The following is a 23,599-nucleotide window of genomic DNA, read 5'->3' on the forward strand; positions in this document are numbered from 1 at the left end:
AATTCAAAGTCTTAAGGGAAATACAGTGATGCAAATTTTGCAATCTAATTATAGCATGCCTCCAGGTTATTTTTAACTGTAGCCTGAAGGGTGGATAGGATAGGTACACCATATAAAAGAGATGGGAGAAGGTAGGTAGTAACAGTAGTGGTTTTGCTGATGCTGTTAAGGATGTTTTTAAGCCTGTAGATCATTCCTAATTTCTGGTGACTCTTTTTTATGTTATTTTGAATATGCAGGTCAAATTTAAGGTTATTATCTATAATCACAACAAGAAGTTTTGTATAGGAGACTACTTCAATTTCAGTTTTTAGTAAAATATTTTGAAATTTGCTTTATCAGGTGCATGAGATTTGAAGAAAATAGTAGTAACTTTGTGTTTTTAGGGTTTAGTAGTAGCTGGGCATTATGAAACAATTTATCAACTTGTCATTGCAACCTGCATAACATGTTACACTATCACCAGTAGGCATCACAACATGATGTACAAAATTTGTGAACAAATCTGTGTGGCAAATCACTTTAAATTCACACTGGAATCATAACATTGTTTTATTCCTTTGTTTGTTTATTTCAATTTGTTAACGAAGGATATGGGCTGGTTAGTTTGACCTTTTCAGCCAAGATCTGGATTCTCGGAGACCAAATCATGCAAACATAGAAATCACAGCCAAGACAAACCAGTCTGGACACATACAATCTAAGTTTTAGATATATTATGACATGACAGCTAGTTAACTGTGGTTAATACAAAGCATAGCATGCAATGTATTGTTCGAATATATAGTTTAGCAATATTTAAATATATAAGTAATGCATCATAAACTAGAGCTAATACAGAAGATTATGACTGGGTCTCTGATCAAAACTGAATTATTATGTGTTCAAGACATGAATGCCAACAAATTCACTCTGGAGGTGACTCCTGACATTCATGTCGAGAACACATAATAATCCATTATGATTGGATATCCAATCATAATTCTTTGTAAAGCATGGAGATGTATTTGTTCCATGTACTACTAGCAACCCAAAGCTAAAATATAATAAAAAAAAACACAATATCATCTGATGGTAAAGTGGTGGGGAAGTGGTTGACATACTTGCATATTCCCTATGTAAGGGAAGCAGTTTGAATCATAATAGTTGCTGTAATGTAGCAGACAGCAGGCAGAAACATGAGCTGAATCAAAGTTATTTCATGTACTGCTGCTGTTATTTACTGGTCAGTGGTGCCTGCTTTCAGTGACAGACTCAACATTAACAGCATGTAGGGGGGTGTTTAACACTTCTATGTGCTATTAAGATTGAGTGTAATCATGGTATGTAAATGGTTAAATATTACAAAGTCAAGTACCACAAAATCGATTCACACAATTCTGAGATACGTGCATTGAAAACAGAAACTGCATATGCAAAAAAATGCCAAAAAACATTGCATGTCAAACTGCCATACCAATGTGGACCTACGATCAAGCACTAACATGAGTCTGGGGGAGGAATCTAGTTGTTCAATATTGTAACTGCCAGCATTTTCAGATGTTCGATGATATAATTCTGCACACACACACACAATACATACAGATTTCATAAAATGCCTCAAATAAGACTGGCAATGCTTGTTTGACTTTTCAACAGCTAAGTTATTGTATTTAACCTGTGTCTATGAAGCAAATTACATGGCTTTTCTTAATTAAGTGCTGTTTGAGTTGTTTTTTTTTTTTTTTAATTTCTGCTGGTAAGTTATACCTCATTGCAGGGGCAAGTTTACTGAATGTTCTATCTTTGGTTGTTTTATCTAAAGCACTTACACAGTAAACAGTTTTTGTTTGTTAACCAGGTAAGTGAACTAATTTTTTATAGACGTTAGTCGTATGTGACTTATTTCACAGGGGTAAGAGGAGAAACTATATATATTATTATGTGACAGCAGCCAAATAAGCCAGCATGTTTGAACAAGGTGGGAGGAAAAATCTACACAGACATCAAAAAACCTTGCATATAACACAAAAAGTTTAACCAGATGTTGTGAACCCAGACCTCTGAAAATCCAGGACAGAAACCTTAATGACTAAGCAGCAATGCATCTTTGAAATCCACAAATTAATTATACAGTCAACAGTGTGTCTGTCCAAGTATAGGATCTTGAGTTTTGTGTTGGAACCCTACCCCACCAGATGTGCAGTAGCAATGACATCCCAAACTCCACCTAGCACCCTCCGTTTCACTTTTATTGATAGTATTAATCTGAATAAATATCGGAAGACCTTTGCCACCAAATTGAATATGCAAAACTTTTACCAATTTCCACATGCAAGTGGTAACTTGGAGTCATTGTCTGTAAGTTGCCATGCCACATGGGGGCCTTCCCATCCGAATAAAAACACTGAAAGAATCATCTTAAAGAACTATGTGGGGATACAGGGGGGCTGGCCCCACTGCAAAAGCAATTGCTCAAAAAAATAGAGTAAAGAACTGGGGAGGGTGCAGGGGGGCATGCCCCCCTGCAAAAGCATTTCCTGTACAAATGTACACAACAGTAGATAAGAGACATAGATTTAGCTGACAAAACAGGTACTTCATTTGTATTTAAAAGGATACAAAACTTGTACGATTATGTAATAAATGAAACTGTCCTTACATTTCTTCATAAAAAGACTAAACCAATACACACAATAACTCCCTTGCAATGGCCTTATTTCAAGCATGGCATAAGTACGATCATATAATGAATACTCCCAATGAATATCTGCATGGCTTGTCACTTATCCATGATTACCATGCAATGTCACATGGGCTTGTGCTGTCAATCATTTTGGCCACGCCCATTTTGGGGCAGAACTGCTGCTGGGGTAATGTTTCAATACAAAGCTCCAAGTGTCAAAACTTAATCTTTTATTAAAGATGGTTTTGATGCAGATATCTACAGGTGCTAAGCTCATAAATGACAGCAATATTATTTTTGTGTTCTTAACTGTTTTTTTTTAAACATATCAAAATTATTTTACATTTTTTTTCTAAACACAATACTAGACTCACAATAGAAAAAAGTAATTCAAGGGAATGCAGTTCAAAAAGAGAACTCTTAATAAACAACATTGAAGCATGGTGTCAGAAATAATCATCGCACCTCACATTATAGTAAGGCATTGAGTAAACGTGCACTATAGTATAGAGTTACCGGTAATCTCCCAGTAAGTACCTCGCGGGCGGTACTGCGCATCCTGCGAGGTACTTCACTGGGAGATTACCGAGTTACCTGTATAGGCAAGCAATGAATAATTTTATTAGTTTGGGACAATGTGCCTCAATTGTTATTTAAAGTAATACAGAGTATAGCTGCAGTACTGCCTCACTCCAAGGCATAAAAAGAACACTATTAGACACAGATTGTCAAACATAGTGAAGTAAGGAAAAACAAAAGGGCATCTAAAAGGAAAACATATGCAAAATTATACATAAACCAAGAGTGGGCTGGCAGCTCATGTCTCAGGTGATGAAAGTCCCTAGTATTATATAATGCCATAAAATCGTTATTGCATATATTTACATTCCAGTGCTCATGCTGACTCCCGGTTTCAGTCTTTTGCTACTCATCACGTAGCTGAGCTCTCTTACCTGCCCTTCTCAAACAATGCCCATACCTAATCTGAATGCACTATTGTTTTTGTGCATTGTAGGCAAGTACAGTTATCTGTCAATGTTTCTGATATTTGTTAGTCCTTCCAAAATTCCTTCCTTGGTATGAATCTTTTTTTTTATAATGCATATTTGACTTATTGATTAGAGTCAAACAAATGCCTTCTTGTTAAGTAAAAGTTTGTATTATGTGAAAAGTGAAACTGTCTGGCTTCATTTTTCAGTAAGTCTTTTATTTTTTGCTCATTAAGATTCGGATAATAGTAATGTAGAATTGTTCCGTTGAACCCTGGTAAAGCCTAAAAAGTCCTTAGCGACAGAATAGGTAATAGTTTTACAAATAAATGCATTGACTTACTTTCCTTTATCCTTTTTCCAATACCTGCACACTATTCCATTTTCCAGACTCAGTCAATCAATCAGTCAATCAATAATCAAATAATGACCAATTTGAACAATAATATGTTTGGATCTACCGCGTTTACTTTTCCCACTTCACACACATTATTTCATATTCTGGAGAAGAAAAACTGAGCGCTATGCATCTGTCCCAGGAACTTCAACAGATATATGTTAAGACCCTGTTGACTCTTACCAGCAGGGTTTTATCAATTCCATGTTCAGTAGTCTTGTATCTCTCAGTTTAGCAAAATTACTTATAGTTAAACTGTGAATAGGAATTGTATATTTGCTTTACTTCTGGACACAGAGAAATATGTGCTAAAATGAAGTAAACTGAAAGAAGCAACTGCATTTTCTTATTAAACTATTTAGAATAGTCATAAAATTGACTTAAGCAAAGGATGACAAGCAAAATATAACCAGACCTTCTAATGAAAGACACAGTGCTGTTTGTGTTATTGGGTCACACGCAAACAGCCACAGAAATCTGATCATTTTAGAACACATTTTCATAGTATCTTACAGGTTAAAGTAAATCTAGTAATCCTTCTAATGAAATGCAAAAACTAGTTAAAATAGTAATTCCATATATATTGCAAAAAAGCATTTATGTAATTCTGCAGTATAACATCATATGATGTAATATTTATATAATTTACAAATAGAATATATTACAACTATATTACAAAATGTGGCACAAAACATTTTATCACTGTATACAACATAATTATGTAAACTTTAGTTTCCTGATTAATTAGTTATTTATACAGCCATCAATAAGGTTAACTGAATAACACAATAACAGAGAGGAGGAAAGTCCTACAAACCAATTCAATAAAAGAGGAAGTTTTCAGTTCGACAAACATATACACTACACTTCCAGTTTCAGTTTGTGAAGTATTACAAAATGACTCAGCAGAGAAATGAACTGATGTAATTTGCTAAAGATGTTTTCCCATCCTCCTAAATGAAGCTGTGCACACATAAAATCAGTAAAGTTAAATAAGACACATACCACAACGTGAACCATTACAGACAAAATTCCCAAGGTACAGCCTTCTTGGAACATAAACATAATGACAACATTCCATTCCAGCACTTCTTATAAGATACAGAGAGAGTAATATCTTCTCTTACATGTAAACTTCTCTACCAAATACCACAAAGTCAGACTTGACCCACCCTTTTCAGTGGCTTCTTCTTTAAGTACACATTCATGCACTAAAGAATGTCATTAGTTCAGCCTTTTTTTTTTTTTTTTTTTTTGTGACTGCTTACAACTTTACAACTGATTCCAGGGGAGGAGTGATGAATTTGTAAGGGAAGGCTGCATTACAAAACATAGCCTTTGTTTGCTTTACAGCAGCTTTGAAGCACTTTGCAAAACATAGGCCATTTGACCTGACAGATAGCCAAAGGGCATCACATCAGTAGAACCAGTCTAACCAGTTTCTTTCTCTATAAGATGATCAACATGTGAGACGCTACAGTCTATATAGTTATTTAATTTCTAAACAAAAAAAAGCTGTTTGTGAACTACAGTGCAAATACAGTAGATGACATGCTGGACTTGTGGATTATTAAAAAAAAATCCACAGAGTGATAATATTTTCTGGGCCAGTCAATAAGTCAGCTTTGACTCTTCTGTCCAAATTACATCTCTGTTGTTTGTGTATTTACATATTTGTTTGTTTGTTTGTTAATCAGATAGGTGAACCAACATTTCCAAAAATGTTTTAGCTATGAACCAGGTTAGAACTGCATATATATATATATATATATATATATATATATATATATATATATTTTTTTTTTTTTTTTCCTGGAGAAAATGTTAGTAGCAAAGACTTAAGACAGTATCTTACAATAGCATTCCTGTCTTCATTTACCAGGAAACAAAGCTAAATTCCACTCTGACTAAAAAAAGAATAATTTCAGTGGCGTTGTCGCCTCACAGTAAGACGTTGTCCTGTTTGATTCTCAGCTAAAGCGTCTTCTATGTGGAGACATGTGTGAATGGGCGTACTTTCGTTGAAGGCTATGCGTCAGGGCTGGCAACTCTGTATGTAAAAATCTACTGCCAATCATTAGCGGACCGGAGTTCCGCTGTGGCGACCCCTAACCGGGAAAAGCCGAAATATACAACAACAACAACTAGAAAAAGAATAATTTTACTGTTTCTTAGATTATTCTGTATTATATCGTATTACACTTGTATAAATGATTAATTGTACAGCTCTGTTATTTTATATTGTAGTTGTATAAATGGCAGTCCATGTCAAATGTTACACATGGTCCACCCAAAGTGATTAATGATAAATTTAAGACAGTTGGAAATGATAGATAGGGTCCACCCAAAGTGGTAAATGATACATATGGTACAGTCAAAGTGGTTAATGATAAATGTAAGAAAGAGGGGAACGATGCATATGCTCCACCCAAAGTGGTTAATGATAAATATAAGAAACTTTAAATTGTTACGTACGGTCCACCCAAAGTGGTTAATGATAAATATAAGAAATCTGGAAAAGATATATATGGTCCATCCAAAGTGGTTAATGATAAATATAAAAAGAGGAAAATTATACATATGGTCTTGCCAAAGTGGTAAAAGATACATGTGGTCCACTCAAAGTGGTTAATGATAAATATTAGAAAGAGGGAAACGATGCATATAGTCCACCCAAAGTGGTAAATGATAAATACAAGAAAGACAGTAATGATACATCTGGTCTACCTAAAGTGGTTAATGATACATATGCTCCTCCCAAAGTGGTTAATGATAAATACAAGAAAGAGGGAAATGATACATATACTCCTCCCAAAGTGGTTAATGATAAATATAAGAAAGATGGTAATGATACATGTGGTCCACTCAAAGTAGTTAATGATAAATATAGGAAAGAGGGAAACAATGCATATGGTCCACCCAAAGTGGTTAATGATAAATATAAGAAAGTTGGAAATTATACATATGGTCCACTTAAAGTGGTTAATGATCAATATAAGAAAGAGAGAAATGATACATATACTCCTCCCAAAGTAGTAAATGATACATATGGTCCACTCAAAGTGGTTAATGATAAATATAAGAAAGAGGGAAACGATGCATATGGTCCACCAAAGTGGTTAATGATAAATATAATAAACTTGAAATGATACATATGGTCCACCCAAAGTGGTTAATGATAAATATAAGAAAGTTGGAAATGATACATATGGTCCACAAAAAGTGATTAATGATAAATATAAGAAAGTTGGAAATGTACATATAGTCCCCCCAAAGTGGTAAATGATACATATGGTCCTCTCAAAGTGGTTAATGATAAATATAAGAAAGAGGGAAACTATGATTATAGTCCACCAAAAGTGGTTAATGGGAAATACAAGAAAGAGGGAAATGATATATATGGTCCACCCAAAGTGCTTAATGATAAAGATACGAAAGATGGAAATGGCACATATGGTCCACCCAAAGTGATTAACAATAAAGACAAGATCGAGGGAAATGATACATATGGTCCCCCAAAGTGGTAAATTATACATATGGTCCATCCAAAGTGGTTAATGATAAATATAAGAAACTTTAAATTGTTATATAGGGTCCATTCAAAGTGGTTAATGATAAATATAAGAAACTTTGAATTGTTACATATGGTCCACCCAAAGTGGTTAATGATAAATACAAGAAAGAAATGATACATATGGTCCACCCAAAGTGGTAAATGATAAATATAAGAAAGTTGGAAATGATACATATGGTCCATCCAAAGTGGTTAATGATAAATATAAGAAAGAGGAAAATGATGCATAAGGTCCCCCAAAAGTGGTAAATGATACATGTGGTCCACTCAAAGTGGTTAATGACAAATATTGGAAAAAGGAAAACAATGTAACAACGATAAATATAAGAAAGAGGAAAATGATGCATATGGTCCTCCCAATGTGGTTAATAATAGATACAAGAAAGAGGGAAATGATACATATGGTCCACCCAAAGTGGTTAATGATAAATACAAGAAAGACGGTAATGACACATATGGTCCACCAAAAGTGGTTAATGATAAATATAAGAAAGAGGGAAATTATACATATGGTCCACTCAAAGTGCTTAATTATAAATATAGGAAAGAGGGAAACGCATATGGTCCACCCAAAGTGGTTAATGATAAATATCACAAAGAGGAAAATGATACATATAATCCACCCAAAGTGGTAAATGATGCATGTGGTCCACTCAAAGTGGTTAATGATAAATATAAGAAAGAGGGACGCAATGATTATGATTCACCCAAAGTGGTTAATGAGAAATACAAGAAAGAGGGAAATGACACATATGGTCCATCCAAAGTAGTTAATGAGAAATACAAGAAAGATGGTAATGATACATATAGTCCACCCAAAGTGATTAATGATACATATGGTCCTCCCAAAGTGGTTAATGAGAAATACAAGAAAGAGGGAAATGACACATATGGTCCATCCAAAGTAGTTAATGAGAAATACAAGAAAGATGGTAATGATACATATAGTCCACCCAAAGTGATTAATGATACATATGGTCCTCCCAAAGTGGTTAATGATAAATACAAGAAAGAGTGAAATGATACATATGGTCCATGGTAATGATACATATAGTCCACCCAAAGTGATTAATGATACATATGGTCCTCCCAAAGTGGTTAATGAGAAATACAAGAAAGAGGGAAATGATACATATGGTCCATCCAAAGTAGTTAATGAGAAATACAAGAAAGATGGTAATGATACATATAGTCCACCCAAAGTGATTAATGATACATATGGTCCTCCCAAAGTGGTTAATGATAAATACAAGAAAGAGTGAAATGATACATATAGTCCACCCAAAGTGGTTAATGATAAATATAAGAAAGAGGGAAATGATATATATGGTCCACCCAAAGTGGTAAATGATACATATGGTCCACCCAAAGTGGGTAATGATAAATATAAAAAGTTGGAAATGATGCATATGGTCCACCCAAAGTGGTTAATGATAACTATAAGAAAGTTGGAAATGATACATACTGTCCACCCAAAGTGGTGTTAATGATACATATGGTCCTCCCAAAATGGTTAATGATTAATATAAGAAAAAGGGAAATGATACATGCAGTATAGTCCCCTCAAAGTATTAAATGGCCCATACAGTCCGCGTATAGTGGTTAATGATAAATATAAGAAAGAGGGAAATGATGATTATGGTCCACCCAAAGTGGTTAATGGGAAATACAAGAAAGAAGGAAATGATGCATATGGTCCACCCAAAATGATTGATGGCAAAAACAAGATAGAGGGAAATGATACATAAGGTCCATCCTAAGTGGTTAGTGATACATATGGTCCTCCCAAAGTGGTTAATGATAAATACAAGAAAAAGGGAAATGATACATATGGTCCACCCAAAGTGGTAAATGATACATGTGGTCCACTCAAAGTGGTTAATGATAAACATAAGAAAGAGGGACAGGATGATTATGGTCCACCCAAAGTGGCTAATGATGAATATAAGAAAGAAGGAAATGATGCATATGGTCCACCCAAAGTGATTAATGATAAATACAAGAAAGGGAAATGACACATATGGTCCACCTGAAGTGTTTAATGGTAAATTCAAGAAAGTGGGACATGATACATATGGTTCCCCCCCAAAGTGGTTAATGATAAATACACGAAACAATGAAATTATACTTATGGCCCACCCAAAGTGGTTAATGAGAAATACAAGAAAGAGGGAAATGATACATATGGTCCACCCAAAGTGCTTAATGGTAACTACAAGAAAGAGGGAAAAGATACATATGGTCCCCCCAAAGTGGTTAATGATACATATGGTCATCCCTTAGTGGTTAATGGTACATACAATAAAGAGGAAAATGATACATATTGTCCACCCAAAATGGTTAATGATACATGTGGGTCAACCAAAGTGGTTAATGATACATATTGTCCTCCCAAAATGGTTAGTGATAGATATGGCCAGCATGCCTTAAAAAGTGAGGACATCTACAATAGCACTTGTAGTGCCACTGCTGGGTAACTTATCAATTAGTGTGCTTGTTTGCTGAGAAGAGATTCTGTGCTAGTGAAAAAAAAGGTGAAAGATTTTCTGTTAGGAGATGGAATTAAAGGAAAATGAGATTTAGGATTTTTGGCCGAAAATGTATTCTCAAGAGAAGTTTTCCTCAGGCAGACAACACATTTTGGAGTTGTGATAAGGAAGAAAGAGGAAATTGGGAACATATTTTCTGGGAGTGTAGTGAATTGGCAGACTTTAAGGATTCTCTGTGGGATGCGCTAATGTTGATGCTGAGTGGACAGATTGGTCTGATAAGGGAGATGATTTTTCTGAGCTGTGATACGGAATTGGAAATGCCTAGGAATGTTAAGGCCTTGTTGTGTCTCATAATGGTGGCTGCCAAAAAAGCAATTACTAGAAAATGGAAATCAAAATCTAAACCAACTATACTAGAAGTCATGAATATAGTAACTGAGATAAAACAACTGGAATTGAGATCTTTAGAAAAGGGTAGGACCAAACAACATAGGAAAAAATGGGAATTGTGTGAACAATACATACAAGGGAGGAATGAGGTTTAAAAGGCAGCAGGACTTAAATGAGCTATGTAATGCTTGACAGAAAAAGATTGGGTAGATTATCAGTGATGTATAATGTTTGCAACTGAGAGCCTGTCAGTATGGTTTGTGACGTAAAATGCTTGCAACTAGTATTGTGTTGGTGTGTTTTGTTTTCCTTTGTATATATGTATGATTGCCTATATAGTAAACGATGGTTTAAAACAGGCAGGAATTGAATCATTTGTGTAATGTTGCTTAGGCTATATGATGTATATAGCAATATACGTGAAGTAAAATGTTTGTTTTGTTAATTATAGTGTGATTACTTTTATATGAATGTAAATTTGCCAGTGTCACAAGTGATAATTCAATAAAGGTGTCGGGGAAAAAAACAAAAATGAGGAAAGAGAGAAAAGGCAGAAGTGTTTACAAAAAGGACGTGGTAGGTATCAACGTTGTCTTTGGCTTTTATGCTGATGGTAAGGCTGTCGTGGCTGATGCTATACCATTCTTCAAATGGAAATGCTCCCATTTTTCTTTGTGGTGGTTTACTTGGGAAGCTTGTTGATCCTCCCTGAGCTTTTACTTCTTTTTAAATTCCTTTCTAAGGGAAGCATAACTCCGAAGAGCAGTCTGACATGTAGCAACATACCTCTCTATCTCTAAGGATTAACATTATTTATTTACATTTGTTTATCAAGAAAGTCTGAATGAGCACATAACTCCCTTTCAGTGCAGACCCAGGGAGAAAAGCACCATTAGCAATACAAGTAACACTGAACACAGCATAAAAAATATGTTACGAAGAATGTATAGCTACAGATAGGTACACATTAAACGTGTACAGCAATATAGTACAAGTCTAGTACATGTAACATGTAGTGTAACTTCAGATTTCTTTGAAGCATGTCATTTGTGAGGTTATGTTAAGTACACTAGGCCAGTGAAAATGACATAAAATCAGTTAATGTAAGCATACATTAACAACATTAGTATGCATAATATGAAGTTGGTGACCTACAACTGGCACCAGTTGGTTGCAACAGTTATTGTGAAAAGCAGAATTTGTATATTTACTTATGAACAGAGTAATGAAAAATAGCATATTAGAGAGAAGACTTAACCAGGGGATGTACAGGAACATAGCACTGATTCAGTGAGGTACAGTGTCAGGTAAGATTTAAATGACTGAAGGTTATGTATCTGTCTAAGAGAGACAGCGAAAATGTTTGGACAGATACTTTTTGTTGTGTGCATCACCCACTGTGCTGTGTGCTGTATTTACAGCAATGAATAGTTTGTTGTTAGAGCACAGGGGTCTATTCAGAGAAAACTGCTGTATGAAGTTCTTTAAGGTTGGCATTTCAAAAGACCAGTAAATGATTATGTCATACGCTGATATAAGTCAATCTATTTAACTTTTTTTTTTATAGCCAAGCAGTGATGAGACCTTTGGGTTTGATTAGAAGCAAATCTAGCTATTTTACTGCAGCATTTTTCTTACTTACATTTACATGAAGGTTGGTAAAGAGAGGAGCTGTGTAAAGTAGTGTTTGAAGAATACATGTTCAAGCAATAGCTCTTCTGGAAGTATCAGTGAGGTAGTGTCTAAGTACGTAAGTATGTACAATAACCCACATTTCCAATCAGTCTCTTCTGACAATTTGCTAAATATATATATATGTCCATGTTAGAACTGTTGTCCATAGCGACCCCTAGACATTTGGTATGGTTTACTATTTCAATTCTAGATTTATTGGCTGAGGAAATATTGAAAATTGGTTTGTATGAGTGACAGATTTTAGGACTGAAGAGCATGATTATAATTATTATTATTAGTCATTGTAGTTCTAGTGGGTTTTTTTTGTTTGTTTTTTTTTTTTTTTTGCAGTGCATATGAGTATAAAGTCATCTGTATATTGAATAATCTTGGCTTGTGTAGCTGCTAAATGTATGCCATTGCACTGACATTTAAAAATCATAGCAGAGGGTCAAACAAAGGAACACTTTTTTATTTTTTAAAACATAAGATCTATAAGTACTAAACCCCTTATAGTTACTGATAATGATGCTTTGTAAAGACTTAGTTTAGCTATGTAATAATGCATGTTCCCTTAGATTTGATTTAAAGAAGAAGAAGACAAGCAAATCTAAGAGAAATAGCATTAAATCTGAGGGAAAATAAAAGTATTGTTCATATAGTTGTTGAAAGGTATATGTGTAGCAACAAGTTAAGGGACGTTTTATTTTCTGTTTAGCCTTTAAGTCTTTTGTGACTGAAAATATCTAATCAATGGGAGAAGGAGCTAGAACTGATGCTCCAAATGTCAATATGGAGAGATATGCTTATCATGACCAATTCTGAATTCCTGAAGCTTTTGACATGCCAGACGCTTTTGACATGCCAGATCATACCACTAGATTCTGGAACTTTCAAAAAGTGAAGTTAATACTGCGTATGGTTAAACTGTTTAATAAAGCTTTGGAGACTAGAGATATTCCTCCATTTGCAGTCACAGCCTGGATGAATAGGATCACATTTATTTATTTATTTATTTATTTATTGACATTTGTTAACTGGGTTTATCCAACTGGGCTTGAGGCCCATATTCAGTGGAGACCCGAGGAGAAAAGCTTCAGTAGTACATTTTTAAACAAGTACAATTTTAAACAATATTGATATAATAGCAGTTATAGCAAAAAGATTCATATATGTTGGGTTACATGCATAAAGTTAAAGTTGCATTAAAAAGAAGCTTAGTAACATAATTTTACATTGATATAGTTCAATAGGTCAACAATACAATTTTTTTGTTTGAATAAAATTATGCAAATGCATAGTAGACACATTGGAGAGAGAGGTGTAATGAGGTACTAAGTATGGACCTTTTGAGGGTACATAAAGGGAAAAAGACTAGGTGGGGTCATGGCAAGGGCAGGTCCTGGAATTGAGAAAATAAGCTTTTAGTACATTTTTAAAGTGTGAGGTGTGGGAGATTGAACATAAGTCAAGGGGAAGTTTGTTCCAAGCATGGGCAAGGGAGTGTTTGCAGAGTAGTTTGCCTACTGACCTTTTTGGGTGGTAGACATCAAGTAATTGTTGGTTAGAAGTACGGATGGTCCAGGATGGGATATAGATGGACATTAAGGACAATAGAGATGGACAGAAGGAGGTTTTATAAAGAATAGAGTGTAGCATATGAAATTGATAAGATAGCAGAAATTGGGGAAGTTCAAGCCATTAAAGAGAGTTTAAAGAAATGAAGTGGTGTGAGTTGTATGAGGAGTTAGTAATGAATTTGGCTATTTTATGGTAAGTCTGTTGGAGTTTGTTTAGAGTGGAAGCCTGAATATTGGCAAGAACTGGAGCAGTGTATAAGAGGGAGGGGAGGAGGAGTGCCTGGCCCAGGGTAAGTCTAGATTCAGGGGTTAGGAATTTTTTGTTCCGATATACCAGACCTAGTTTCTGGTTTGTTTTTTTATACACTGGAATATGTGTAGGTTGAACTTTAGTTTGTCATCGATAATGACCCCTAGGAGTTTTGTGTGGGTGTCAGTTTGGATAGTTGTATTGTTAGAAGATGTAATAAAAAAGGAGGTTTTGTGATGAGAAAGAGAATGGGGAAGGAAAAGTAGGAGTTTGGTCGTTTTGGGATTTAGGATCAGTAGGTTGTGAGAGAGCCACTGTTCAGTGGATAGTAGGGCTTGTTAGGTCAGGGAGTGTAGTTCAGAAATGTTATTTGAGATGGATATAAGTGTGGAGTCATCGGCATACTGAATAAGGGAGGATTTTTTGCATGAGGTGTAAAGATTTTTGGTGAAGATGTTAAACAAAAGGGGTCCCAAGATGGAGCCTTGGGGAACACCAGTGGAGATGGGAAGGAAAGGTGAGGAGGATGAGAGCCATTTGATGGATTGTTCCCAGCCAGATAGGTAACTATTAAACCAGGCAAGTGCGGAGGGGGAGAGGTGGAGATTTGCGAGTTTGGATAGTAGTAGAGGATGAGAGACAGTATCAAAGGCTTTGGAGAGATCTAGGAAGAGACAGGAATGAGTTTATTGTTGTCTAAGGCCTCTGCAATGATATGAGTGAAGGAGAGGAGGGCAGTGGTGGTGCTGTGGTGAGGACAACATCCATGTTTGGTAGGGGTAAGTAAGTGGTGCATGAGGAGGTGATTGAGAAGCTGCGAGTGAATACACTTTTCTAATATCTTGGAGAGGGGGGACAGAATGGTAATGGGATGGTAGTTTGAGGGGTCAGTGGACTTCCCACCTTTATGAAGAGGAAAGAAAGATTTCCAAAGGGTGGGGACAGTTGATTCTAGAATAGATTGATTAATTGGTATAGATATAGGATAGGGAACTGAGTCAGCAGCAAGTTAGAGGAATGTAGGAGATAGATTGTCAGTGGAAGGAGAGCAAGGTTTTAGCATGAGTAGTAGAGATTTGATGTAAGTAATGAGAACTGGCTCAAATGAAAACAAAGTTGTGTTAGTGGGACTTGGAGGTGTGGGTGTCAAAGTAGAGTTTGGCTTAGAGGTTACCAGATTTTGTATGGAAGAGATAAAAGTGTTTATTCAGGAGGGTAGCTGTTTCATGGGAGGAAGAGTTAGGGTATGGGGAAGGATTAGAGGGCTTTCCAGGATAGAGGATGTTGTTGAGAGTTGACCAAAATTTTCGAGGATTGGATTTGTTTTTAAGCTGAGGAGAGCTATAGTATAACTTTTTGTCATTAGTTGTATGTTTTTTGCAAGGTTCCTAAGTTGCCTGTATTTTTGAAGAAGAGGTGGTTGTTTAGTTTTAGTCCAGGTTTTCCAAGCACTATCACTTTGTTTCATAAGGGACCTAGTCTCCTTGGTGAGCCAGGGAACATGATTTGATTTTACTCTGATCTTCCTAGAGGGAGCTAAGGAGTTTAGAGTATTCATGAAGATGCTATTGAAAGTGCTTACAGCATCGTTTAGGGGGAGGTGTTTTAGGATGGACCAATCTATGTTGTGGAGAATGGAGTTAAATTGGGATGAATTGAAAGTCGAAAGTCTTTGATAAGGTGAGTTTTAGGTATATGGGATTAGTGTCTTAAGATGGTGGTAGGGAGATGATCACTGAGGGAGTCAGGTAAGGTGGTGGGATTGTGATATTGGTGGGGGGAATTGGTAAGGATCCAGTCTATGATGGAGCTGGAGGTGGAATTTTTATGGAAGTGAGTGGGAGATGTTATAAGTTGTTGGAAGCCATGTAGGTGGATACTGAGTTGGGGAGAGTCAGTTGTGAGTTTGGACCAATCAATGCTGACATCACCAAGGATAGGTGTCTGATATGGTACTGTTGTGGGGGAACCAGGATAGGATGTTTTTAAGAATGGACAGATTGTTACCAGGAGGAAGGTAGATGGAGGCAATTGCAAGTTTTTTGTGAGGATTCAGATGGCAGTTAAGGATGATGATTTCAGCTGGGAGGAAGTCAGGAATTGGGGAAGGGTAAGGTAAGAGGTTAAGGTTGTTTGAGTAGAGGATGGCCACGCCACCCTCTTTTTCTACAGGTCTATCAGATCGAAAGATATTATAATCTGGTGGGAGTATTTCACTATTTGAGATTTGTGGCTTGAGCCAGGTTTCAGATAGGGAGAGGATGTGAGGGGTATTGAGAGTTATCTTTGAGTGCAGCTCAGTAACTTTATTTGCTAGACTCTGAATATTCAAGAATAAGAACAATAAAAACATAAGAAATAAAACATATTTACAGCTACAAGTATGAGATAAAAACAAATATATATATATGTGTATATATATATATATATATATATATATATATATACACATACATATATATATATATATATATATATATATATATATATATATATATATATATATATTTATGAGTCCCCTTCAGTAGATCTAACATTTATAAGTTCGAACCACATATGGCCAAGACCATATGTTTGAACTTGTAAAAGTCCAATCTGACTAAATGGAGATCTCCGTACAGAGCAGAAAGTGAAGATTTCCCATTTCCGCAATGTAGTGCAATCTTGGAGTTGGTATATTTAAGTAAGGGGGGTGTGGGGAGTGCAGGGGGCATAGCCCCCCTGCTATAAACATTTAGTTTAGTTTTTTTTTTTTTTTTTTTGATTTTATGTGGTTTACATCAGTGTTCGAACTTTTACAAGTTCGAAAATATGGTCTCAGCCATATTTGGTTCGAACTAGTAAAATTTCAATCTACTGAAGTAGATCCATATATATATATATATATATATATATATATATATATATATATGGTTCTATCTGACTACGTCGACAAGTCAGAACGCCGACAGTGAGAACACCGATGCCAGAAGATCGAAAACGGAGAAGACCGACGGATCAAAACCCCGACGCTGAGAACATCGACATGGGAAAAGGCTGTGGATGTATGCGGTAGTGACGGACGGTAGGGTGCGAGTAAGGTAAGTGTGCGACTGTGATAGTTTGTGGGTTAGGGGCGGGTTAAGTGAGTTAGGGTTAGGGCGCGGGCTAGGTAAGTGTGCGACTGTGATAGTTTGTGGGTTGGGGCGGGTAAGTGAGTTAGGGTTAGGGCTAGGTAAGTGTGCGACTGTGATAGTTTGTGGGTTGGGGCGGGTTAAGTGAGTTAGGTTAGGCGGGTTAGGTGAGTGTGCGATAGTGGCGGACCTTAGGGTTAGGGTTTGGGTTAAGGTTGTAGGTAGTTGTGTATGTGAGGTTTAGTGTTGGTTTGTAAGGATTTTGGTGTGCTTGTGTTGTGTGTGTGCTTTTTGGACCGGGGATTTGTTTTGTTTGTTGCTTGTCGGGATTATGGTGTGTCGGGCATGTGAGGTTTCGTGTTTGTGAAATGTCGGTTATGTGGTGTCGGTGATTTCGTTTTCGGCGTTTTGACTTGTCGACGTTGTAAGATAGATCCATATATATATATATATATATATATATATACCTACACATACACATATTTACAGATGCAGGCATGCTACATTTAATTCAAGAAGTAGTTTATAATGTCAAAATATGGATGGAAAAATGGAATTAAGTTTAGAAGAGCTTTCTGGATAAGGTGTAACCATCCAAACTAAAGAACAAAAAAAACCCACAAAAGGTAAAACCAGATTCCAAGGACCACAACACGAACAATAATCCAGTGTAGATTTATTTAGCACTTTCGTCAGTTTGTAACTGCAGACTTCATCAGAATAATACAAAATCACAAATACCACAGTTAAAAAACATTCAGTTCAGTCACGTAATGTATAAAAACCAATCACTTATTCAAAGTCATTAAATAATTAAATGAACAACCCCTACCTACATAATTTAATTCACTCATATACAATAAGAACACAGTCTCAAGTAACTTAATATGCTAAAGCAATCATTGAGTCCTGGTGGCATATGGGCATTAAGCTTTATTTGCCAACAAAGCTCCTTGAATTCTAAAACATCAGCCCATGGGCCACCATGTAAATTATTTTTTAGTCCATCTAAAACAACAAATTTAAAACTGTGAGTTGGGTGCCCTTCCAAGTGTTTATAGAGCATTATTAGCATTTTTGTTTTTTTATATCTCTGACATGCTCATAAATTCTTTCTTTTAGTTTTTATTTGTTTTTTCCTACATAAAAACAAAAACAAAAAGAACAAATAGCAGCATAAACATCCCCAAAAGAATTACAGTTGTATATTCCATCGGGTATAATATTGAGATGGTTAATTTTTATTTTTTCAACATTTAAAATATGTATATACTTTGAACAAACCCCACACACCTTAGTCTCTACCTTAGCAGTGTTAATACAACTTGTGCCATGTCGTTCTAACATAGATCCCCTTCTATATACTATATGTGGTCTGGAACCCACCTTTTCAAACACACCTTTATGCCCACAAAAAATCTGCTGGTTCTTAAATAAGATGTCACGAATTAGCAAATGATCCACTGAGAATCTAGTAATAAAAGAACAATGATAGTCCCTGGTATGTACTATAGATCCTAAATCTGTAGAACAAGGATTTACAGTCTCCTTCGTGCCAAGCAAAGGGGGAAATAACCTCATTTTTTCGTTTGGTAATGATCTCATTTTTGATCAAATCAATGAATCCAGGGGGATATTTTCTAGAGGAAAACATTTCAGTTAAAACATCACATTGTATCAATAACTTTACGTCACTAGTGATCAAACATGCCACTCGAACAAACTGACCTTTAATTATACCCTTCTTAACATGTTCAGGGTGATTGCTGTGATAATGCAACAAGCTATTATAGTAAGTCGGTTTCTTGTACACATTACTTAAAGTATTGCATATTACTAGAATCCTTTTTAACTTCAACATCCAAGTAGATGATAGTATCACTATTATAATTGCAAGTAAACTTAAAAATGTTGTGGTGTCATTTATGTAATCAACAAATTCCTTCAAATCCTCCTTGCTACCTGTCCAAACAAAAAACAAATCATCCAGTTAGCATAGATATAAATTCCAAAACCCTCTACAATGGGACATGAATAAAAATTTTCTTTCCCACATTAACATAATAATGTTAGCAAACAAGGGGGCACAAACGGCTCCCATGGCCACACCAGTTTTTGGAGAAAATATTGCCCCTCAAAAAATACATAGTTATGCCACAACACTGTTTCTATAAAGGGTACAAGGACATCTACCTGTTAATTCATAAATAAATGTAAATCAAACAAAAATTCCTGAAACTATTCAATCCCCAGGGTGTGGGGTATAACACTGAACAAATTGACAACATCATCTGGCACGGATATAACATCTTCTTTGTAATCCAAGAAATTCAGCTTTTTTCAGAAAGTGCCAAGAGTCAATGAAAATATGCTCTTTCCCCTTTAGGACATCTTTCAACATTACACCAATCTATTTAAACAATGTATGTGTTTTGAATCCCCCTACACTAACTATAGGTCTCATAGGCAGAACCACTTTACTTTTGTGTATCTTTGGAATTCCAAAGATGCTATGCACCATAGGGTGTTTGGTAGCCAAAAATGCAACCATACTGTGGTCTAGTTGCCCCTGGTCTTCCATATCCTTAATCAACAAGTCAATCCTGTGGTTAGATATGTTGACCATGTTTAATGAAATCTCTTCGTAAAGAGCGCTATCTAACAAAAACACATTCATCCTATTCACATAGTCCAGTTTGGACATAATAACTACCCCACCCTCCTTATCTGGTTTCATAACTCTTATAGCTTTGTTATTACAAATTTTCAGTAGAATTGCCCTTTCAACTTCAGATAAATTGTCACTAAAATGATGCGGTCTGTGTTTAGTCATTGCTCTAAAGTCAAATTCACAAATTTTCTCAATCATCAATAAGCAATTAGATAAAGGTGGGTTAAATAAATTTATTTTCTTTAGTGTGCAGGCTAGATCATGACATTGCACATTATCAAACAACAATTTCAAAATACACTTCTAACAAACAGCTTAAGGTCCAGGACAAAATCAATAATGTTAGAATGACAAGTTGGAACAAAACTGAATCCTTTGCTGAATAATTCAGCCAGACCTGAACTCATAGTCTGAAATAAAAAGTTATAAATGAAAAAGTCACCTTTTTCATTATAAACACAAGTAGGGAAGTCCATTTTACCTTCTTCATATGCTAAAACAAGTTCACGCTCCTCAAAACCTAATTCCGCCTGTTGTACAGCCTCCTGGTCTGGCTGCTCACCTGGTTATAGGTCCTTGGCCCTCTGTTGTTCCAATGCGGCCTGTAGTTCACTGTATGAGTTTGATTCCAAATCCTTTCAGACTTCTTCGGCAAGTCCCGCCCTAAAGGCATTTGAGTGGTAGTTGGATGTGATGATGCATCCCGATCTAAGTTGGTTCCACTGTGGGTTTCTGAAGTAGATGGGTGTGTCACATTAAGGAAGGTGGTTTAGGATTGGCTAACCCAGCAATGTATGCCTTCTATCCCTTTCGAACTTTTTTTCTTTATGTGCCTGTACATCACCAGCAATTTTCTCTACTTTGTCATAGACCCCTTTATAATTTAAAAATGAACTCTCAAAAAGCAAGTTGTCATGAAGTTTTTTATCAATATCAGTGAGCTCATTGTGACGGTTATTAATGGCTTGTAGGTTATGTTTAACTAAAATTTCCATTAATTCACACCCTTGTCTATCGAACAGCTCCAGTAGTTCACAATGTAAATCAGAGATAGCCTCTAAGCCATTAGGGAACTTCCAGCTTCTCATGTCTTTCTGCACCACTTTTGTCTTCATGCACTCAATAAAGTAAGCATTTTCAAGCTGTAACTTCCTGCATTTTAACAACTTGGTTTCAAATAGCTGCAATGATTGATTATAAGTACGTACCTCATTCGTAGAACTTGAATGAAAAAACAAGTTTCTTATTAAACCAAGTGTTTATATTACAGTCATTCATAGATGAGCGCTCACGAGCATAATTATTTGCACGGATGTTACCTTGAGTCTCCGAGTACCCTGGTGTTATCTCTCATTGTCCTGAGGAAGTGGCCTGTGGGGAAGCTGCCTGGTTTGCTCCCTCCTGGCTATTAGAACTCATAGCTGCCTGTGATAGTTGCTGAATTAATTGAGTGAGCATCCCAATATTGTCAATAGGGTTGTCAGCACGAATCATAGTCTGTGAGGGCTCCATCAGGAAAATGGTAAAACACAAACACTCCAAATTAAAGAACCAAAAAAATCTCAAAAGGTAAAACCAGATTCCAAGGACCACAACACGAACAATAATCCAATATAGATTTATTTAGCCCTTTCGTAAGTTTGTAACTGGAGACTTCATCAGAATAATACAAAATAACAAATTCTGAAGATACACAAAAGTAAAGTGGATCAGCCTATGAGACCTATAGTTAGCACACAAGGATCCAAAACATATACATTTTGTAAATAGACTGGTGTAATGCTGAAAGATGTCCTAAAGGGGGAAGAGCATATTTGCATTGAACCTTGGCACTTTCTGAAAAAAAAATGAATTTCTTGGATTACAAAGAAGATGTTATATTCTTGCCGGTTGATGTTGTCAAGTTTGTTTAGTGTTATACTCCACAATCTGGGGATTGAATGGTTTCAGGAATTTTTGTTTGATTTACATTTATTTACGAATGAACAGGTAGATGTCCTTGTAACCTTTACAGAAACAGTGTTGTGGCATAACTATGTATTTTTTGAGGGGCAATATTTTCTCAAAAAAACTGGTGTGGCCATGGGGGCTGTTTGTGCCCCCTTGTTTGCTAACATTATTTTGTTAATGTGGGAAAAAATTTTTTTATTCACATCCCATTTTAGAGGGTTTTGGAATTTATATCTACACTACCTGGATGGTTTGTTGTTTGTTTGGACAGGTAGCGAGGGGGATTTGAAGGAATTTTTTGATTACATAAATGACACAACAACATTTCTTAAGTTTACTTGCAATTATAACAGTGATATTATCAACTATATGGATGTTGAAGTTAAAAGGATTCTAGTAATATGCAATACTTAAGTAATGTGTACAGGAAACCAACTTACTATAATAGCTTGTTGCATTATCACAGCAATCACCCTGAACATGTTAAGAAGGGTATAATTAAAGGTCAGCTTGTCCAAGTGGCATGTATGATCACTAGTGACGTAGAGATTTTGATACAATGTGATGTTTTAACTGAAATATTTTCTCTAGAAAATATCCCCCTGGACTCATTGATTTGATCAAAAATGAGATCATTACCAAAAGAAAAATTGGGGTTATTTCCCTTGCTTGGCACGAAGGAGACTGTAAATCCTAGTTCTACAGATTTAGGATCTATACTACATATCAGGGACTATCATTGTTCTTTTATTACTAGATTCTCAGTGGATCATTTGCTAATTCATGACATCTTATTTAAGAACCAGCAGATTTTTTGTGGGCATAAAGGTGTGTTTGAAAAGGTGAGTTCCAGACCACATATAGTATATAGAATGGGATCTATGATTACAAACCTGTTAGAATGACATGGCACAAGTTGTATTAACACTGCTAAGGTAGGCACTAAGATGTGTGGGTTTTGTTTGAAGTGTATACATATTTTAAATGTTGAAAAAATAAAAATTAACCATTTCAATATTATACCCAATGGAATATACAACTGTAATTCTGTTGGGGTTGTTTATGCTGCTATTTGTTCTTTTTATTTTTATGTAAGAAAAAACAAACGAAAACTAAAAGAAAGAATTTATGAGCATGTCAGAAATAGAAAAAACAAAAATGCTAATAATGCTCTATAAACACTTGGAAGGGCACCCAACTCACAGTTTTAAATTTGTTGTTTTAGATGGACTAAAAAAGGATATACATGGTGGCCCATGGGCTGATGTTTTAGAATTCAAGGAGCTTTGTTGGCAAATAAAGCTTAATGCCCATATGCCACCAGGACTCAATGATTGCTTTAGTATAGTAAGTTACTTGAGACTGCATTCTTATTGTATATGAATGAGTTAAATTGTGTAGGGGGGTTGTTCATTTAATTATTTAATAACTTTGAAAAAGTGATTGGTTTTTATACACCACGTGACTAAACTGAATGTTTTTTTAACTGTGGTATTTGTGATTTTGTATTATTCTGATGAAGTCTGCAGTTGCAAACTGACGAAAGCGCTAAATAAATCTACATTGGATTATTGTTCGTGTTGTGGTCCTTGGAATCTGGTTTTACCTTTTAAGGTGTAAGCATGATAACTGAGATTGCTTATGCTACATCTTTTTATTATCATTACATGGGGAGGTATGAAGACATTAGAAATGTCAAGGGACACTACTTGCAGGAAAGGATAGCGTAGGGAGAAGACAGAAAAATGGAGTGATAGGTTTCTGAAGCTATCCAGTACTGTCAGTGTCACCAGTGCAGCTAAACAATATTTAGAGTACTTAGCATAGAGAAACAAGCTCCCACAAGAAAAATAT

At 35.7% G+C, this 23,599-nt stretch overlaps 1 protein-coding gene across 3 annotated transcripts in view; it reads right to left on the bottom strand.

Annotated features, from left to right (window-relative positions):
• Positions 1–23,599, bottom strand: part of LOC122803493 (ankyrin repeat and SOCS box protein 11-like) — a 279,636-nt gene that overhangs the window by 146,581 nt on the left and 109,456 nt on the right. Inside the window, exon 1 of one of the 3 annotated variants that reach the window (XM_044073129.1) lies at positions 5,057–5,193. The exons of the other annotated variants lie outside the window; for them this stretch is intronic. Within the exon in view, the coding sequence (XP_043929064.1) occupies positions 5,057–5,132 (76 nt within the window). The 5' untranslated portion in view covers positions 5,133–5,193. Of the gene's footprint in view, positions 1–5,056; positions 5,194–23,599 lie in introns of those variants that run through there. 3 annotated transcript variants of the gene reach the window in all.

This window comes from Protopterus annectens, chromosome 5.part1, assembly GCF_019279795.1.
Source record: "Protopterus annectens isolate FY-2018-M chromosome 5.part1, PAN1.0, whole genome shotgun sequence".
Classification (NCBI taxonomy): domain Eukaryota; kingdom Metazoa; phylum Chordata; order Ceratodontiformes; family Protopteridae; genus Protopterus; species Protopterus annectens.